This window comes from Somniosus microcephalus, chromosome 3, assembly GCF_052327205.1.
Source record: "Somniosus microcephalus isolate GS21.2 chromosome 3, FLI_Smic_1.0, whole genome shotgun sequence".
Lineage (NCBI taxonomy): Eukaryota > Metazoa > Chordata > Chondrichthyes > Squaliformes > Somniosidae > Somniosus > Somniosus microcephalus.
This window is the reverse complement of record NC_140989.1, coordinates 269,968,718-269,990,366: the sequence shown is the minus strand read 5'-3', so window position 1 is coordinate 269,990,366 and position 21,649 is coordinate 269,968,718. Positions and strand designations below refer to the sequence as shown.

At 45.5% G+C, this 21,649-nt stretch overlaps 1 protein-coding gene across 5 annotated transcripts in view; it reads right to left on the bottom strand.

The window, feature by feature from the left end:
- Positions 1-12,938: 12,938 nt before the first annotated feature.
- Positions 12,939-21,649, bottom strand: part of LOC147121925 (uncharacterized) — a 173,631-nt gene continuing 164,920 nt past the window's right edge. For 4 of the 5 annotated variants that reach the window (XM_085982470.1, XM_085982472.1, XM_085982474.1 and 1 more), the window contains one exon: positions 12,939-13,992. In XM_085982470.1, the coding sequence (XP_085838596.1) occupies positions 13,843-13,992 (150 nt within the window). In that variant the 3' untranslated portion in view covers positions 12,939-13,842. The remainder of the gene's footprint in view (positions 13,993-21,649) is intronic. The other variant, XM_085982471.1, reaches the window with a different exon arrangement.

Below are 21,649 nucleotides of genomic sequence, written 5' to 3'. Positions count from 1 at the left end.
TTGTTCTTCCCTTTTCTTTTATGTAAAAATCTTTTAAAAAGACAAGGCGGTCCAGCAATGACCTAAAGATAACCTTTTCAGTTCAATGTTGAAAACCCCAGAGGGGTTGCAAATGAGAAGCTCAGTAGCAGCACAGAGCACTCATTAGAACAGTGCCAACTGCACTAAACCAATCATGCAGTGCTGACTGCCAAATGCGCTGTATTTAGCATATAGGACTAACTATGCCAATTGTTTTCCTGCAACAACTGCATTTTTATAGCATATTTAATAGAGTGAATATCCTCACACATTTCACAGAGGAGAAACAGATAGTGAGTAGTAGAAGATGACTGAAAGCATAGTTGAAAGGACAGGTTTTTGAAGGCAGAGGGGTTTAGGTGGGTCAATGAAGCTGTGTCACCGATGGTTGAGTAGGAAGCATAGGATGCCACAGGCCGAAAGCCATGGGCTAGGATGTAGGGTTGCAGAGATAGGATGGGGCCCATCCATGGGAGGGACAAGGACTTTGCATTCAATACACTTGAGATGGATGTCGGTGAGGACAGTAATGGGCTGGAGTTTTGAACAAGTTGGTGTTTGTAGAGCAGGGTTTGGTTGGCTGCTGAGGAGGGCATTGGAGATGTCAAGTCTGGAGGTGATAAAAGCCTGGATGAGTTTCAGCGGTGGTGGAGATAAGGTAATGACAGAGGCTAGTCATATTGTAAAGGCATAGTAAGTGATCTTGGTGACAGATAGGATATGGGATTTAAAACTCAGCTCAGGATTGAACAGAACGTCGGTCCCACCTGAGCAAGCAGCTGGGGAGAGGGATGAAGTCAGGGGTAAGGGTATAGAATTTTGATTAGGAACGAAATAAGATGGCTTGTCTTCCCAATGTACGATTGGAGAGTTCTGATTCATCCATAACAATGGACTAAATGTGCTGTACCATCTGTGCCAGCAACAATGCAACAAGCATCCATTACTGAATGTTTTAGCTCCATTGGGATAAAAATGCAGCACTTGCAATTACATTAAACTGAACAATTGCCAAATGCACTGGACTAAGCATGCACATTGCATGTGCTAGCTACAATATAGCAAGTGTGTAGAACTAACTGTACCAAATGCATTGAGCAATTTTTCAGAATGGCAATGACAGTCACTTTCAAACTTGTGCATGTGTCTGATCGTCTCAAAATACTGACAGTCCCAAGGGATTGATCTTTATCTCATGCACTGGCCTGATGGAATTGCCCTGGGAAAATCTAATCGAGAACTTCGAGCTGAAACTTGGCAAGCAATGGAAGAATTGTATGATGAAGGTGAGTGGCGGCTATTAGCTGGATTATTCAACATATTTTGTGCTGTCATTTACTTTCTTTGTATCTTGAAAATATTATTTTAACCCCTTTAATTAGTGATAGTAGGTTTCAACTACTAGTTTGTATCATTTCCCAGTGTATTTGGGAATTGGATAAATACTTGAAGGAGAAAAAATTGTAGGGATATAGGGAAAGAGCGGGTGAGTGGGACTAACTGGGTTGCTCTTCAAAAGAATCGGCGCAGACTCGATGGGCCAAGTGGCCTCCTTCTGTGCTGTACTATTCTATGATTCTATGACCCGATGCCCTAAGTTTCAAACAATGGTATAGCTACACAAATTAAGCATTAATATATCAACTAATACCACAAAAGCACTAATATAGTATCTAATACCACATAAGCACTAACATGATATCAGCTTCTGGTTGGACAATTATATCATTGTGACAAGTTAACTCATCCAATGAAACAGAAGCTTAAATTGTGAAAATGAATTCATCTCATGTAGTGCTGTGATATTTTTAAAAATATACCTTAAACCAACTAGCGTTTAACACTGGTATTTGGGAGGGACTTTCAAAACTGGGCCTTCCCCTTGCTTCTTTACTGTTTCTCTCCCCCTCCTTTTTCTGTTAATTTGCTCTTTTTCTGCCCTCCCCTCCTGGAGTCATTGACTCCTTGCTCCACAAGCATCTTGCGGTACCTTGCTCTATTGGTTATCATGTATGAGCCTACATAGTGAGTGCTGGCAAGCATCACAGCTGAATCCAATCCTATCCTTACCTCACATCTACACAGATGCATTTCCAGCAGGAGCTGCTGGATTGTAATCAGAACCCTGGCTAACTTTCCTCACCCTAATTTGGGGGTGTTGAGGCAAATATAGGGGCTCCACCACCTCTGGCTGAGATTAGCCAACTCAACACCAACAGATGATTGAACCTCAGACTTTCTTGATCCATATGGCTCCAGATATTGGGGAAGCTATTAAAACAATTGGTTTAATTCAGACAGAATGACTTGCATTTATATAGCACCTTTCACAACCACCAGATGTCCCAAAGCGCTTTACAGCCAATGAAGTACTTTTTGAAGTGTAGTCACTGATATAATGTAGGAAATGCGGCAGCCAATTTGCACACAGCAAGCTCTCACAAACAGCAATGTGATAATGAGCAGATAAACTGTTTTAGATGTTGATTGAGGGATAAATATTGGCTAGGGCACCGGGGATAACTCCCCTGCTCTTCTTTGAAATAGTGCCATAATTCAGCCCTAATATTTTTGTGATAATCATTGTTCTGCATATCAACACAAATTAACAAAATATATGACTGGTGTTCATTTCACCACCAGTAAGTTTAGCACTTCTAATTCCCACCCTGTTCTTCTTAAGCTCAGATCAAGGCCAGCAGCATCATCATATGTATAAACTGGGTTAAATGAACCCTTCAGGCAAGACTTCAGTCAGCTGCAGGTAAGGCACCAAATTTGCCACTGGTATCAGAAATTTTCTTCCAATAAGTCTCAGATTTATTGAACTGTAATGGTGAGAAGCCACTTGACAATTTTGACAATCGCACCTGCTGTGCCAGCTTTCTGTGAACTTGTTATTGAGCAACACGTCACCTATTAGTACCTGAAAGAGGAAGTTCTGGAGGGACCAGTAACTGTAGTTTCTCAGTTTCCATATCAATTACAGAATGCAAAAATGTTTCACGCTTAAATTAGTGCCTCACAAAATGCTTCAATATATTGTGTGGGAGGATAACAGAATTCATGCCTTGCACTTCTACATATTAATGGAGCTTGACTTTCTACAATTAACATGGATGTGTCACCATTCATCGTAGGGTTTCCCCCTTTAAAATCCTTTCCTTCAAAGTTTTGTTTCATGATTGAATCAATATCTTTGAATGACACTTGTGATGGATTGCAGCTGAAGGGACACAGTGACACAATTACAATTTTCTGATGTAAAAAATGACTAGTTTAACCTGAAGGTTCAATGGGTGCATACTGGTATAATACTGAGGCATATGCCTAGATTATTAATCTGAATTATTTTACATTAGGAAGTAACCAGTTTATTTTACTGCTGGTGTAATCCCAATCAGAAAATCTAAGCTATATAGATCAGTGCGGCCCGGGATTCTATTTCTGCTGTGCACTGAGTTAGCTGATCGCAGCTACAATTGGCCTCAGTAGCTCTGGATTAGGGAGAGGAAAACTCAGCCATGGTTTCTAGCTCCAGATCACTATCCCCGAGTTCTTAGGGAGTCCCTCGGAACCGAGGATGACTTGCTTCCACATTAAAAATGAGTTCTCAGGTGACTGATGAGTCCAATACGGGACCTACAGTCTCTGTCACAGGTGGGGCAGACGGTGGTTGAAGGGGCGGGTGGGTGGGGTGCTTGGGTTGACGTGCGCTCCTTCTGCTGTTTGCGCTTGGCTTACGCTTGCTCCTGGCGAAGAGACTCGAGGTGTTCGGCGCCTTCCCGGATGCTTCTCCTCCACTTTGTGCGGTCTTGGGCCGGGGATTCCCAGGTGTCGATGGGGATGTTACACTTTTTCAAGGAGGCTTTGAGGGTGTCCTTGAAGCGTTTCCTCTGCCCACCTGGGGCTCTCTTGCTGTGCCGGAGCTCCGAGTAGAGCGCTTGTTCTGGGAGTCTCGTATCGGGCATGCGGACAATGTGACCCGTCCATCGGAGCTGATTGAGCATGGTCAAAGCTTCGATGCTGGGGATGTTGGCCTGAGCAGGAACACTGATGTTGGTGCGCCTATCCTGCCAATGGATTTGCAGGATCTTGCAGAGGTAGCGTTGGTGGTACCTCTCCAGTGCTTTGAGGTGCCTGCTGTACATGGTCCATGTCTCTGAGGCATACAGCAGGGCGGGTATCACTGCTGCTCTGTAGACCATGAGCTTAGTGCTGGGTTTGAGGTCCTGGTCTTCAAACACTCTCTTCCTCAGGTGACCGAAGGCTGCACTGGCACACATTGAGCTTTCTGTCAACAAGGGCAGACGTCGATGACAAAGACCAACACCGCCTTCAGTGTGCCAGTATCCCTGAGTAAAATGTGAATGTGTGCACATCAAGTCAGCATGGGAATCAGGCTCGGCAGTAATGCCCTCCACAGCTGAATAGCTTGGCACATAAATACTGTGGCAACAAGAGCAGGTCAGAGGCTAGGTATTCTGCAGCAAGTGTCTCACCTCCTGACTCCCCAAAGCCTTTCCACCATCTACAAGGCACAAGTAAGGAGTGTGATGGAATACTCTCCACTTGCCTGGATGAGTGCAGCTCCAACAACACTCAAGAAGCTCGACACCATCCAGGTCAAAGCAGCTCACTTGATTGGCACCCCATCCACCACTTTAAACATTCAGTCCCTCCACCACCGGTGTACCGTGGCTGCAGTGTGTACCATCTACAAGGTGCACTGCAGCAACTCACCAAGGCTTCTTCGGCAGTACCTCTCAAACCTGCGACCTCTTCCACCTAGAAGGACAAGGGCAGCAGGCGTATGGGAACACCACCACCTCCAAGTTCCCCTCCAAGTCACGCACCATCCTGACTTAGAAGTATATCGCCGATCCTCCATCGTCACTGGGTCAAAATCCTGGAACTCCCTACCTAACAGCACTGTGGGAGTACCATCACCACACGGACTGCAGCGGTTCAAGAAGGCGGCTCACCGCCAGCTTCTCAAGGGCAACTAGGGATGGGCAATAAATGCTGGCATTGCCAGCGACGCCCAGATCCCACAAAGGAATAAAAAAAAACACTGGCCTAGAAATTGGGTTTTGGCTTAGCCAGGGCTTTAGCGCCGGAAGTTAGTGCCGGCGCTAAGTCCCCTGCGCGCGCCAAAAATTCAGTGGCGCCGCGCCCAAACGGCTGCCGGCGCTACTGAAGGGTCTTTGCGGCGGTACATCGGCGCTAACTGCCGTTTCGCGCCGCAATTCCGGCGCTGCGGCACCCGATGCGGTGCGGCAGGCTGGGGACGTGCAGGCCTCCTCCTCCCGTTAAGGAGGAGCTGCCTGCACCCAGCCGCGGCCCGCGCAAATCAGCTTAAAAATGAGCCCGGCACCTCGGACAAGTGCCGGGCTTGCATCTGTTCCGGGGGGGGGGGGGGAGAAGTCCGGGGAGGGAGCTGCGGGCAGGCGGCCGGCGGGAAAGTGGCCGGCCGCCGCGGGGCCTTTAATGCGCCGGCGCAAACTGGAGTAAGGCACCTCTGCCAAAACGTTGCTTGCGGCTGCCACAGGCGAGGCGGCCGCAACTCAATTTCGGAGTTCGGGCGGGTTACCACGGCAACCGGGACGCTGCGCACACCGATGACGTCATCGGTGCCGGCGCAGCGCTACCGGTGCAACGCCGATTTAGGGCCCCAGGGAATTTTTAAACTGGCCATAACTCTGGCGCTAGTCCCTCTAGCGCCTCAAAAGCGGCGCTAAGGCTAGTGAATTTCTAGGCCACTATGTCTAGGCTGTGACATGAAGAATGATGACATACCAGAGTCCCTGTGAACTGTATCCCAACATGAATTAGTAGCTTCAGGAGATGAGGGAAAGAAATGGAAGAAAATCTGAAGGAAAACAACTCCTACATATTGAAATACATACTTGATAGAGGGCAATTGTTATAGTATTTGCATCTTGGAGGGACAATGGCCTGTGTAATGCCAGTAACAGATTAGAAGGAATGAAAGCCTTCCAGAGTGGTTAGAAAAAATCACAGCATAAAGAAATGGGAGAAAATAATATCCGATCACCCTGCCAGGGAAGGATCCTTATCACCGAATCCAGAACCATCATTCGTAAGGATGCAACTTTGGAAAACTCTTTTGAGATACTCGAATATTGAAGAAAATGTCCTGATGGAGGTGATATGCTCTTTAGTATTCATCTCCCAGAGAGGCTGAAAGAAATCTGATTGGTGGGCAAGTATTTTTTCCTTCACGTTGATGGAATGCATCTACATAGCATGGGGAAGTGTGCCAACTACACTACACAAAGCGTACAGCGTTGACTGTGCAACTACATAACAAACAAGAACATGTATTTATGAAGCACCTTTAACATAGCAAAATGTCCCAAAGTACCTAACAGAGGTAAAAATGGATGGCAAGCAGTGGTGGAAGAAAAGTTAAAGAAAAGCCGAAGCATGGGATAGGTTTTCAGCCGCCCTTTGAAGAAACAGGTAGCAAGGTGGAGGGGTTTAGGGAGAGTTTCCAGAGTGTGGGACCAAGATGGTTAACAATTGGAGAGGGAGGAGGGGAATACAAAGGAGACCAGAGTCAGAATTGTGGAGGGTGCACACTGGCACAAAGGACTAGAGGAGGTTACAAAGGGGGTGTAAAATGTGGAGGGACTTGCGAAAAAGAACAAGGATTTTGAATTCACTCAATTGTGGGATGGAGAGTCAATGGGGGTTGGTGAAGGGTGAGGATGGGGTGATAGGGAAGTGAGACTTAGTGAGGGATAGGATGCCAATGCCAGAATTTTGGACAAGTTGTAGTTTATGTAAAATGGAATTCAGGAAGCTAGACAAGAGCTTGAAAAGTCAATCCTGGATGGATGAGATTTCCCAGACTGGACAGAGAAACCAGAAGATAGTGTATAGGATACGGAGGGGTCCTGCTGGATTTCTCATTATGGGCACTCCTGCAAAATTCTTTAGGGAATTATTTCCCTTGTATGATATAATTAATGGGCCCAAGTAAAAGGTGATGGAGGGTACATTGTTAATTTGAATAAAACAAGTGTGGGAACTTATTGAAAATTGGATTTGGATCCATCAAAAAAAAATCCCTTTTCTGTCTCTTGAACTTGTGCAGTTTGTGTTTTGAGCTTAGAACCATGGAGGCAATAGCAAAGGTGTCATTCCTGCACGTGTCCTGTCAAATGTTAAAAATAGCAATTTAGGGAAGTGTTGGAAGTGAGTGTCAAACTTTTAAAAAATCAGGTCCGCAGTTATAGAAACGTTAATTTTTGTCCCATTAAACATTTGCATGTCAATTACAGCATTGGTTTGATGCAAGATAATGGTTCCATTACAGTGCCTTATCAAGCACCTCAGGTCAGGTATAGCATGGGTTAAAAGCAGAGTAAAGCTCCTTCTGCTACGCCCAACAATGCACCTTAACCTGAAACTCAGAAAAGCATCTCTACTATACCAACAAATTTTCATTTCCTACACCAAGCACTGGATCCTGGCACTAGAAAGAGTAAATTTTCCAATGCTCACCCACTTACGATTATCGTAGTGATTCCTGAAATACAAAATTGTGTGTGGGGAATGCGGTTTTAAGTGAGCACAGATACATGCAGCATAAAGAGTGAGCAACATTCGGACACACCTGGCAGCGTGGAGCTCATTTTCAAACCGCTAGTTGCGGATTCTTTAGTTTCAGGTTTTGAAACCAAATGTTACACACTCAGTACCTCTTTACTTTCTAACACATTTACATTTACCACAGTTGCAAATGCAGTCCATTTATTTACGGGTCAAAGATCAGGAAAAAATAGTAGCTTATAGGAACTCCACATTACAACAGGGACTCCACCTCAAAAAGTACTTAATTGGCTGTATAGCGCTTTGAGACGTCTGGTGGTCGTGAAAGGCACTATATAAATGCAAGTCTTTCTTTCTTTCTCTGATGAATGATTCCACCTAATATGTGAACCCATCTTTCTATTTCAGATGCTGACTGACCTGCTGTGCAGCTGCAGCTTTTTTGTTGTTGTTTTTATCCCTTATTCACAAAGCTTTATGGCAACTCATTCCAGTGCTATCTAAAAAAGGTGATTAGCAGAGTGTAAAGTGATTGTGGGAAGCAGCATTTGAGCATCCGATGATCAGCAGGACATCAATTTCAGGGCTGTGTGCCAGTAACTCTGTTAACTGGCTGTTTGACGATTAGCATTATTTGACTGTTGCTCTTTTTCTGTGGGTAGGTGCTTGGCACTGCCCAGATGTCCCAACTGAGAGCAGGGTGCCAACGTAAAGGTTGTGTGGGCATTGGCCCCGCAATCTATCATGATCTGGCACAGTGTGTGGATTCTGTCATAGAAGAGACTGCTAGCAAAGAAAGAAATAGAACATCACGTTATCTATATATATAAAAGGATCGATCTGTCTGTCTGTCTGTCTATCTGTCTGTCCTTCGGTGTGCGTCTGTCCAGCTATGCACCCGAAAGTTATAGAGCGTACCTACGCGTGCGTTACCTCCAAAGAAAGCTTGCGGTTCCAGGACGGTTGTAAGCGTATTTACTTTTCGGTCGGACAAAAATTGTTCGCGCCTTATGCAAAACACCTTCAAAATTAAACTCATTATCTGCTACTTAGCATTGATTGACTGACGTCAAGGTTTGACCAATCCTGTGCCGTCACGATTGACCAATCCTACAGTTCAGTCGCCTGATGGTTGGCCAATCGCTGCGTCTGTGGGCGGGACTAATCGTTTTCATCTCAGGGATCTGGCAGCCAATGCCTCAAGCTAAAAACCCCATTTACTTCCAGCTCAAAACCTGCTAATCCAGCTTCGAAAAAGTTAGTATCTCTTTTAAAAATAACATAAGATTTACCAAAAACGTTTTATAAGTACTTTCACTTTCATCTTTCAAGGTATTAAAAGGTAGAAATGTTGCCCGGCAGCAGATTGAGAGAGGGACACAGAGACAGGGCCCAAAAGCCTGGGACTCGATTTAAAATGTTGCCCGGCAGCAGATTCACAGAGGGACACAGAGAGGCCCCAAAGCCTGGGACTCGATTTAAACCGCCCGGCCCAAAACAGCCCTGGCAAAGCCATCTGTCTGTCTGCCTGTCCTTCGGTGTGTCTGTCCGGCTATACACTCTAAAGTTATAGAGCGTACCTACACGTGCGTTACATCAAAAGAAAGCTTACGATTCCGGAACGGTCATAAGCATATTTACGTTTCGGCGAGACAAAAATTGCGCCCGCGGTATCCAAAAAACGTTCAAAATTCCGCTCATTATCATATAGAGTGACATTAAGGTCGACCAATCATACGGTCGAGCGACCCGACGGTCGACCAATCGCTGCGTGGCGGGGGCGGGTTCGTCGCGCGTGCGGGCGGGCCCTCCTAGAGTCGAGCGACAGGACGATTGACCAATCCTACGCTTCGGTGACATGACGGTCGACCAATCGGTGCATGTGTGGGCGGGCCTTATCGTTCTGAACCGAGGTGAGTGGCTGCCATCTTGATTCCAAACTGTTCATTTCTTTTTCCCCACTTTCTGCATGTTTCTTTTCAAATCTACATTTCCAGCAAAAAAAAAGTTGCTTTTAAAACACAAATTGTTTTTTAAAAAAGTTAATTAATTTGTAAATCTTTTCTCTAACCTCTATAATTTTCCTACCTTTCACCGTTTTTCCAGGCCCGGCGCCTAGGCTTCTCCAACTGCAAGCAGTGCAACTCCAGTCCCAGGCTCCCGGCCTAGACAGAGGCAAGCACTGGCAAAGGGGAGAGGGTGTGCTGCCTCAGCTCCATTCCCGGGGTCAGTAGGTGGGGAGGCTTCAAAAGCAACTGGGGTAGGTCGCAAGCCCCGAATAATAATCTGAAGATCCTGTGTTTGCAGCTGAGGAAATTTCTTCTGCTGACAGCCCCAGGTTAACGGCAGCCATCTTTGTCAAGGAGGGTGAAAAGTTTCAGTGCGACGCCATTTTGATTCAGTGTGTTACAGAGTGCATGCGCGGCCATCTTAGTGCAGGAACATAGAGTGGGTGGGGCTTCAGTGCTCCCAATCGGGTCCTGGTGACCGAGACAGACAATCGACTGTGTGGGCGGGGCCTAATCTTTCCAACTGAAAAGCAAGCGGTGGCCATTGTTTGTGATACAACACACTGACAGGTGAGGACCCCTTTTTTAATAAAAAGATTGGTGAGGTTGTAAAGTGTATGTTATAGAAAGATTTACCAAAAATGTTTTATAAGTACTTTAAGTTTCATGTTCCCCCACCCCTTGCTCCCCCACCCCTTGCCATGTCAGTGCAGGGGCCCGAGTCCTAGGCTTCTTCAATGGCCAGCAGCGCAACTCCAGTCCCAGGCTTCCGGCCCAGACAGGGGCCAACACTGGGAGAGGGTCTGCTGGCTTCCCCCGCTCCCTTTCCCCACACCCCCTTCCCCCCCAACCCCCCCTCCCCTCCCTCTCCCCCCACCCTCCCTCTCCCCCCTCCCCTCCCTCTCCCCACCCCCTTCCCCCCTCACCCCTCCCCTTCCCTCTCCCCACCCCCCTTCCCCCCCCCTCCCTCTCCCCCCCTCCCTCTCCCCCCTCCCCCCTCCCTCTCCCCCTCCCCCCTCCCCCCTCCCCTCTCCCCCTCCCCCCTTCCCTCTCCCCACCCCCCCTCCCCCCACCTCCCTCTCCCCCTCCCCTCCCTCCCTCCACCCCCCCTCTCCCCACCTCCCCTCCCTCCCTCTCCCCCCACCCCCCCCTCCCCTCCCTCCCTCTCCCCCCACCCCCCCTCCCCTCCCTCCCTCTCCCCACCTCCCCTCCCCCCCACCCCCCCTCTCCCCACCCCCACACCCCCCCCACTCTCTCTCTCTTCCCCCCGTCGCTCTCTCTCCCTCTTCCCCCCGTCGCTCTCTCTCTCTTCCCCCCGTCGCTCTCTCTCTCTTCCCCCCGTCGCTCTCTCTTCCCCCGTCGCTCTCTCTTCCCCCCGTCGCTCTCTCTCTCTCTTCCCCCCGTCGCGCTCTCTCTCTTCCCCCCGTCGCGCTCTCTCTCTTCCCCCCGTCGCTCTCTCTCTCTCTTCCCCCCGTCGCTCTCTCTCTCTCTTCCCCCGTCGCTCTCTCTCTCTCTTCCCCCCGTCGCTCTCTCTCTCTTCCCCCCGTCGCTCTCTCTCTCTCTTCCCCCCCGTCGCTCTCTCTCTCTCTTCCCCCCGTCGCTCTCTCTCTCTCTTCCCCCCGTCGCTCTCTCTCTCTCTTCCCCCCGTCGCTCTCTCTCTCTCTTCCCCCCGTCGCTCTCTCTCTCTCTTCCCCCCGTCGCGCTCTCTCTCTCTCTTCCCCCCGTCGCTCTCTCTCTCTTCCCCCCGTCGCTCTCTCTCTCTCTTCCCCCGTCGCTCTCTCTCTCTCTTCCCCCGTCGCTCGCTCTCTCTTCCCCCCGTCGCTCTCTCTCTCTCTTCCCCCCGTCGCTCTCTCTCTCTCTTCCCCCGTCGCTCTCTCTCTCTCTTCCCCCCGTCGCTCTCTCTCTCTCTTCCCCCCGTCGCTCTCTCTCTCTCTTCCCCCGTCGCTCTCTCTCTCTCTTCCCCCCGTCGCTCTCTCTCTCTTCCCCCCGTCGCTCTCTCTCTCTTCCCCCCGTCGCTCTCTCTCTCTCTTCCCCCCGTCGCTCTCTCTCTCTCTTCCCCCCCAGTCACTCACTCTCTCTTCCCCCCGTCGCTCTCTCTCTTCCCCCCAGTCGCTCTCTCTCTTCCCCCCCAGTCGCTCTCTCTCTTCCCCCCCAGTCGCTCTCTCTCTTCCCCCCCAGTCGCTCTCTCTCTTCCCCCCCAGTCGCTCTCTTCCCCCCGTCGCGCTCTCTTCCCCCCCAGTCGCGCTCTCTCTTCCCCCCCAGTCGCTCTCTCTCTTCCCCCCAGTCGCTCTCTCTCTTCCCCCCAGTCGCTCTCTCTCTTCCCCCCAGTCGCTCTCTCTCTTCCCCCCCAGTCGCTCTCTCTCTTCCCCCCCAGTCGCTCTCTCTTCCCCCCCCAGTCGCTCTCTCTTCCCCCCCCAGTCGCTCTTTCTTCCCCCCGTCGCTCTCTCTCTTCCCCCCCAGTCGCTCTCTCTCTTCCCCCCGTCGCTCTCTCTCTTCCCCCCCTGTCGCTCTCTCTCTTCCCCCCCCAGTCGCTCTCTCTCTTCCCCCCCCCAGTCGCTCTCTCTCTTCCCCCCCAGTCGCTCTCTCTCTTCCCCCCCAGTCGCTCTCTCTCTTCCAACAACATGCCCTCGAAAAAGCCTCGGCACCGCCGGGCACTCCAGCTAGTTTATTATAAAGTGATTTTGAGGCTATTTGTAATTGCAGGATTCAGATGTCATTCAGAACTACGCTTGCTGTTGTATTTTGATGTCACATGAATCTAGGGTTGGACTGGACAGTCAATTTTTGAATTGGCTGTCGAAAAATTTCTAAAATTCAAGCCTAACATGAAAATGGTGATTAGCAGAGTGCAAAGAGATTGTGGGAAGCAGCATTTGAGCATCCAATGATCAGCAGGACACCAATTTCAGGGCCGTGTGCCAGTAATGCTGTTAACCGGCTGTTTGCCAATTAGCATTATCTGACTGTTGCTCTTTTTCTGTGGGTAGGTGCTTGGCACTGCCCTGTCACCTTCCCCAGATGCCTAACTTAGAGCATAAAGGTTGTGAAAAGTCTGGTTTTTAAAACAGAAATCTGTTTTTTCCCCATTTATTTAGTGACGTATTTCATGACGTGAAGGCAATGGTTAAGGTTTCTAATGAATTTTCAGTAGCTAGAGAAAGCATCAGAATTCAAGCTAAGCTCCCAGCCCTATTTTGTTCCCCATTATGTTTTGGACTTTGCAGAAGGAGGCTGTCTGAATCCCTCAATGGCTTTGTCATCACACCCAGGGTCCATTATTATATATTTAATATAACCTATCTGAGAACAGATACAACTGTTCTACAATTTCTTTAAGTATATAAACATTTTAATTAAATATAAACACTTACAATTCAATAATTCATCCAGGATTACAACATTTTGTTACAGGCACTCTGGTTTTTGATGTAATTTGTTTGGTTACATTAAATAATTATCAGGAGTTACTCTCAGGCTAGTCTCAGAGCCAAGTCCCAGAAGTTCCTATGAGAAAATAAAAATAACAAACTTGGTTTTGGTACATCTAAACATTCTATGTCCTGCTGCATAGCTCAGCTCCCAAAATGCCAGTCATTCAAACAAGCAGTAAAACTGGGGGACGCAGGACAGGAAGATTTTCTAAACTAGCAAAAAAATTTTTTTTAATGGAAAATGCACAGAAAATCATTTCTGTGAATCTGCCTCTGCTATCTGAGTCTCAGGTTAAACACAAGTTTAAAATGATCTGCATCTCTTATTTCACTTTCAATTTCTCAATGGCAACTCCATATATGGGGATAAATGCAGCAATTGTCCTGTGCTTGCACCTGTATATGGGAGCATGGGTCTTTAATTACATCAGAAACTGAAATTAAGATGCAATGAAGTGGAAAGTATAAAACAATCCCCCATTGATATGGCACTGAGTGCCTGAAATGGAGCAGTCTTCAATTCCCAGTGCTAAAAAATAAAAGATGTAGATTAATGTAAGCTTCAAGTTGTACCGCAGAAATTGCTTGACATTAGGGCGAGGGCAGTAACCCGACTCTTGTGAGACTTTCCTGGAGTACTCCTTTAACTGAAAAGATAAAACTAATCAACTGGTGCATTAAATTGTAACAAAGAAAACAGAAATCCTCAATAAATGTGTCAATATATAATTTTTTTATATAACACATTGTAGTCACTGACAAAAACAGTGTCTCAAAAGCATTCAGTGGCCATGTTCACTTTACTGGGAGACATCCTTCCTGGCAATAGTTGGTTCTGATTGGGATTCCTGTTCCTTCCATAAAGGGTAGCTTAGTGTAATCAGCTTTTTGTTATTCTTCAGTGAGTTTAGAAATATCATATCTTCTTTGCTGAGTGAAAAATCAAAGACCTGTAAAACAAATCACAGCCATGTGTCCAAGCGTATCACAAAAATACAGTCCCAATCCTGGAGATTTACAGAATAGCATTGTGTGTGGTGGGGGCAATTATTATTCCAAAGGCGACTGTTATAATTTAGCCGAGATCATTGCACATGTCAGGTTTTTAATGTAACCCAAGGAAAGACAATTAACCTTATAGCTCATGAAATTTTAGCTCAACAATTATAGTGCATTTTGATTTTCGTAGACCTACAAAATCAGAGCATTTAAAAAAATGAAAAGCATTTCACTTCACACAGGCCTGGACTCTGTCACCCTCTAAAGACTACTCTCCATGCATGTCACCCTCTGAAGACTATTTTCTCCAGATGTTATCCTCTGACTACTATACCCCGTGGATGTCTCCCTCTAAAGACTATTCCATGAAGATTGGTTGGAATGGTTAATTTGATTCTGCAATGTCTGTAGTGGCTCCTCAGCTAATCATATTTTGTCAGTGTCACTTGGGTGCAAATATTGTCTGCATGAGGAATCTTTGGCACCATAAAAATTATTGGTGGAAGAAAGAGTTCAGACCAAGTGTAAAGGATGTTATCAGTGATTAGATCTGGCACAATTCAACCTAGATTAGGAAGAATGGGAATATAATAGTATCTAAAACTGAATGAGCCTGATTGAGAAAAATAGGACAATTAAGTAAATGACTAGTGAATGTGGTATTTGTGGAGTCTGATGTGCAGACAGCATCTCCAAGTTACAACCCCAGCTGCACCTAGGCCTGCTGTCTCAGTTTAGATTTACACATTAAGAATATTCACTTGGGTTATGTCTTTGGAATTGTAGGAGAGAAGAGGGAAAATTGCAGGGAAGAAACCCTTAACCTTAAGGTTGGGAACCATGTGTTTAGCTGTTTAAGTTACCAAGATATCTTCACTTAATTGTTTAAAATGTATTAGTGCATAGTTTTTTGTGCGCAATCATCAATATATTTTGTGGAGCTGCAGTATCCCTTTTCCAGGCAGTCATACTTGTTAACTTCAGATCATCTTTGTGTGGCATCATTAACCAGTGATCTCAATTTTCTTAGGCTAAACTGGATCAGTAAACATAAATATCGTAGTTTACATTTATGCTTTGCAAGAGTAGTGCCCATGGGGTATCCACAGACTAGGAGACTTGAGATCTTTGGTTAATGAATTGATGTGGCGAGTCATGAAATTAATAAGTAGACTGTTTTGGGAAAGGGATTGTGCAGTATTACATAGTAACTTCTTTACTGTAGTTTTACAATACCTTCTTTACTGCGTCAGATTTTTAATGTGCAATTCTACAACCTGTATACATACGGATGATGGGTTGTACTTTTGCTACGTATTCTGCAGACATTTTTAAAGATTCGCTGATGGTGAAATCCTTTGGTTCAGTTAATTTTGACTACTTTATACACAAGACTAACGTGTTGATGATGGTTTAAAATAAATGAAACAGTATCTGTTTAATGTTCCTGCTTTAACCTGTTTATAAAGTGAAGAGTAGGTAAATGAATGTAATGTAAACTGATGGCAGGCTTAATTTGAAATAAGTACTGTACCTGAAAAGGGACTGGTATTATGTGTAAGATGCACATTGGGCAATCCTCTGTATCTGGCTAAGGGGAATTAATAAATTGTTTTCAAAATGGGTTGAATTTATCCCTTGAGCAGTGTTTATTAAGCCAAGTCTGAAACTTAAATTTGTGTGAAAACACATCAAATATATCTTCCTGAAATGAAAAAAGGCAGGTTGAGAATTTATATCAGAATTCCTGATGAAGGGTGTCACGGTGTCGCCTGCTGCCCAGAGCCACCCGATCTAAAAAACCTCAGGGAGTCAACAGAAGTTTAGAATCATACAGCACAGAAGGGAGATAGAGAGATAGAGAGAAACTGTTCCCATTGGCGGAAGGGTCGCGAACCAGAGGACACAGATTTAAGGTGACTGACAGAAGAATCAATGGCGACATGAGGAAAAACTTTTTTACGCAGCGAGTGGTTATGATCTGGAATGCAGTGCCTGAAAGGGTGGCGGAGGTAAATTCAATTGTGGCTTTCAAAAGGGAATTGGATAAGTACCTGAAGGAAAAAAATGTGTAGGGCTACGGGGAAAGAGAGCCAGCACGGGCTCGACGGGCCAAATGGCCTCCTTCTGTGCTGTAACCATCCTATGATTCATTTGGCCCATTGTGCCTTTGAAAGAACTATCCAATTAGTCCCACTCCTCTGCTCTTTCCCCATAGCCCTGCAAATTTTTTCCTTTGAAGTATTTATCCAATTCCCTTTTTGAAAGTTACTATTGAATCTGCTTCTACCACCCTTCCAGGCAGTGCATTCCAGATCACAATTCAATGCGTAAAAAAAAAATTCTCCTCATCTCCCTTCATTACTTTAAATCGGTGTCCTCTGGTTACTGACCCTCCCATCAGGGAAACAGTTTCTCCTTATCTACTCTATTGAAAGCCCTCACAATTTTTTAAACACCTCAAGGTTATACCCTTTGCTGGAGGGGGAAAAGCTCAAACACAGCAGAAGATGAACAGCGTCAGTGTGAAGAGTTCAGAGACAATTAAGGATGCAAAAAGGCCATTCAGCCTATTGAAGCTCATCCCTCTAATACACGAATTCTTCCATCTTATAATTTAGCTGCATTTTGAGTGTTCTTAATGTTTTTGTCTCTACTTCCTTGTCATCACAGGAGATGTGTGTGTGTAAATAATTTACATCTTCTCAGGGCAACTAGGGATGGGCAAAAAAATGCGGCTTTGCCAACATCACCCATATCCTGACAACAAAATATAAAGTAAAAATAAGTTATTCCAAACATTGATTACACTTTTGAGAAAATAAATTCTTCTTGATTCTATCCATTTTAAATTTACTGTTCACTAACTTTATGTCCTTTGGTGCTACTTTCTTGGCTTACTTGGAAGTCATAGATACAGCTCTAATATTATGAGAACAATACATCAAGTGTGACTTTCCTGTGTTACAATTCAAGTGATGCTCTATTTTTTTGGTGTTGTAGTTCAACAAGAAGTATAAAGAAACAGAGGAACTCTATAGGACCACAAGATACTGAAGCTAGGATGTCTTCAGTCTCTTAATTGGCATTTGTATGAGCCGCTGTTTACTTAAACTCTACTGATGCTAACCTGAAACTCCATATGTGGCTGAATGCAAATGGAATGTGGTATTTCCTTGCAACATATTTTGGTACAAAAATGCAAAAGGCCTGACAGGGACCTTAATTCTGATGGTTAGACATTATTTACATTTCAGCAAATAATAAAGTAATATCCCTGTTCTGTCCCATAAAGGGAAGTAAACATTTTTTCAAAGTAGGTCTCCCTCTTACTTGTACGTTTAAAAAAAAAAAATTTCCCTTCCACTTTCTTCTCTCCCAATGCCACAAACCATCACAGCTGAGAGGGCAGTGACACAATCTGCTCTCAGCCCATCACTGGAGCTGGTCTGAATCTGTGGTATGAAGTATGGTGATTTGTTTGAAGTTTTCACGATATTAAGGGTAACAGATAGTGTAGATAGAGAGAAACTATTTCTGCTGGTTGGGGAATCTAGGACTAGGGGGCATAATTTAAAATTAGAGTCAGACCATTCAGGAGAGAAATTATGAAACACTTCTACACACAAAGGCTGGTGGAAGTTTGGAACTCTCTTCCGCAAACAGCAATTGATACTATCTCAATTGTTAATTTTAAATCTGAGATTGATAGATTTTTGTTAACCAAAGGTATTAAGGGATATCGGGCAAAGGTGGGTATGTGGAGTTAGGTCACAGATCAGCCATGATCTCATTGAATGGCGGAACAGGTTCAAGGAGCTAAATGGCCTCCTTATGTTCCTATGACTCTGTGTGAGATTATGTTTAGCCCCCGGACACCGTCTCCCATGACGGCTTGGCTGAGACCAGGACTCCACCTATGTGGTGTCATGGAAAATGGATGTATGGAAAATGGATGCACATCCTAATACTCTAGCACAGAGCAATGGTGCTGACACTGTGCTGCTGTACTGTGAGTCTCCTCTTCTACTCTGATTATCTGCACTGACGTAAAATATACCACTGACCAGCAGCATATGGTGTGCAATGCATCACACTTTCTTCTCCCTGCATTATAATAATTCTATTGTTCTTGGGGGAAGTTGCCTGACTCTGCTGCAACTGTTTTGGCGGCTTGTGTTTTCGAGGTGTGTGAACTTCGTGTTTTCTTTTGTTATACTCTGGGTGTGGCTTCTTTCACTGTTGTCTTAGTCATGATACAGGATACCAGTAGTCACCTGAGTGACTACATATTTTGTACTTCACAATGGAATAAGCAGTGAATTGAGACAAGGCATAATTGAAAAAAAATGTTTTATCTTTAGGGGTGTGGTTTACGTGCACATATTTCTATTTTTTCACCGTTATGCCAACGAAGGTACATTGAAGAGAATAAAATATCAGTACCAATTTGGAAAGAATTGTTAAGTTATTAAACACAGATTACTAAGAAAGGAAGCATGAATAAAACATTAGCATTTAATATGAAAAGAGCAGTGGCATTAATATGAAGCTCACCTCAGAGATCCTATATATCTAGAGAGCGATACAACACTTTTGCAAAAGATCTCACTTAAAAACAGAGAAGCTTCTAATATTTATTTTCTTAAGCAATATTCAAAATTAGAAAAAAATCTGCAAACTGCGATATTTCCAAAGAGATTTCAGGGTGTTGCTGGTGTAGTCCGTTTGACTGTTTGAAAGATATTACTGTGCTTTCAGTCTCACTCAGCTGCAATCTTTTTCTGCCACCTGCTATTTGATTAAATGATTAACCAGCAGAAGCCAATTAATTTTTCAAAGGTCAGTGGGAAAACTGACTGAAGAAATATGATAATTCCAAGTGGAAATTCCCAAGGAATTCCTAAAATATCAGACAAGGAAAAGGATGTAATGAAATGAATTTGTAAATAACAAATTGAGATTTTCTGAGAAGTTCCAGAACATCAGGTAGCAAAGCTGACACTTCTGAGAAAAATAATGGACCTGATTTGTTTAAAGAGTCGCGCCTTTAAGGGTGTGAAATCCCTCGGTTACCCTCTTTTTCTGCCTGTACAGTTCTTGCTGGGACATGCACTTTCTGCTGCTGAGACGGCACGTGGCAATGCTGATCTTCAGCTGGCTGCTTGGAAAATTGCAATAGCCCATCAATGAGCTTCCCTTTAATTTTCTCGCTCTCCCTGTGGGGAGGTGCCTTGCCTTCACTCAGCATCTGCACAGAGGCAAATACGAGGTCAGGAATTCAGCCTAGTCAGAGGGAGGGGTGGGAAATTGAATCCGCCTTGCATCACACCACATCATTGATGCTCCAACATGTTACACCACTGCCCTGAATTTTATTTTTACCTTGTATATTAACATGAGAAACTCAGATATTTCTGAAGGGTGGGACATTGTCTTCCATCTGGCAATCTGAAACAGAATGCTTCTTCATCAAACTAATCTACATGTGTGCCCAGTCTAGTTCATGTCAAAGAACCAGAGGCCTATATCAGAGAAAGTCATTTGAGCCACATTGTTTGTGTTGGCTCTTTGCTAGAGCAACTCAAAACTAAACCTACTGGCCTGGTCTTTCCCTATAGCCCTGTATCTCCACCTGCTTTAGAATCATAGAATGGTTACAGCACAGAAGGAGGCCATTTGGCCCATCGATCCCGTGCCAGCTCTCTACAAGAGCACTTCAGCTAGTCCCAATCCCCGCCCTTTCCCCATAGCCCTGCAAATTTTTTTCCTTCAAGTACTTATCCAATTCTCTTTTGAAAGCCACGATTGAATCTGCTTCCACCACCCTTTCAGGCAGTGCATTCCAGATCCTAACCACTCGCTGCGTAAAAAGGTTTTTCCTCATGTCGCCTTTGGTTCTTCTGCCAATCACCTTAAATCTGTGTCCTCTGGTTCTCAACCCTTCCGCCAAAGGGAATAGTTTCTCTCTAATTACTCTGTCTAAACCCCTCAAGATTTTGAACACTTCTACCAAATCTCTTCTCAACCTTCTCTGCTCTAGGAGAACAACCCCAGCTTCTCCAGTCTATCCACGTGACTGAAGTCCCTCATCCCTGGAACCATTTTTGTAAATCTTTTCTGCACCCTCTCTAAGGCCTTCACATCCTTCCTAAAGTGCAGTGCCCAGAATTGGACACAATACTCCAGTTGAGGCCGAACCAGTGTTTTATAAAGGTTCATCATAACTTCCTTGGCTTTTGTACCCTGGAAAAATTCGGTTGCTTTGCGCCTCCCGTTATGGGGCGCAAAGCAACTAGCGCCCGGGCGCGGCAATGTTTGCGCCGCTCGCGAAATTGACCAAACATTTTGCGGCGGCGCAAAAACACTACCGCCACGATCTCCTGCGCCCGCAGATCGTGACGTCATCGAGCGTGCAACACCTCGGACCGGACACTGAGTGGCGTCCCCTGCCTTACCGCCTGCCGCTAGCAACGACAGGTTGAGGGGAGCGTTTTGCAGTCGGGAAGGGACTGGGGGAGCGCTATTTAAAGGCGACCGCTTCCTGCCTTTTTTTGTCGGCGGCATTTTTGCACCACGCATTCTGAGAGAGAGAGACTTCTGGAGAGATTCAAAGCTGTGTGAAGGAGTTTTGGGTACTGAGCAGCACTTTGCAGGTTCATTTTGATTTGACCTTCCGTGCATCGATTTATAAGAAACTATGGGGGCTGCACTCTGAGCTCTTTCCCTGGGCCTCTCCATTGTTCCTTCCAGCAGATTTGATGTACAGGTCTCTCCAGTCCGAGATTCAAGGCTGCAATAAGCAAGGTGTGGATGGAGAGCAAGATCAACCCTCCACTTTAACAACTTTTTTGAACAAGGGTGTAACATTTGCAATTCTCCAGTCCTCTGGCACCACCCCCGTATCTAAGGAGGATTGGAAGATTATGGCCAGTACCTCCCCAATTTCCACCTTTACTTTCCTCAGCATCCTAGGATGCATCCCATCCGGTCCTGGTGACTTATCTACTTTAAGTACAGCCAGCCTTTCTAGTACCTCGTTATCAATTTTTATCCCATCCAGTATCTCAACGACCTCCTCTTTCACTATGACTTTGGCAGCATCTTCTTCCTTGGTAAAGACAGATGCAAAGTACATTTTCCCCTCGTGGGAATGTACCTCGACTGTACCCAAACTATCTCCTTTTTAAAGGCAGCCCATTGTTCGATTAAAGTTTTGCCTGCCAATCTTTGATTCCAATTTACCCGGGCCAAATCCATTCTCAACCCAGTGAAATTGGCCTTCCTCCAATTAAGTATTTTTACTCTAGATTGCTCCCTGTCCTTTTCCATAGCTAATCTAAACCTTATGATACCATGATCACTGTTCCCTAAATGTTCCCCTACTGACACTTGCTCCACTTAACCCACCTCATTCCCCAGAACCAGATCCAGTAATGCCTCCTTCCTCATTGGGCCGGAAACGTACTGATCAAGAAAGTTTTCCTGTACACACTTCAGAACTTCTTCTCCCTCTCTGCCCTTTACACTATTACTATCTCAGTCTATATTAGGATAGCTGAAGTTCCCCATTATCATTACTCTATAGTTCATGCACCTCTCTGTAAT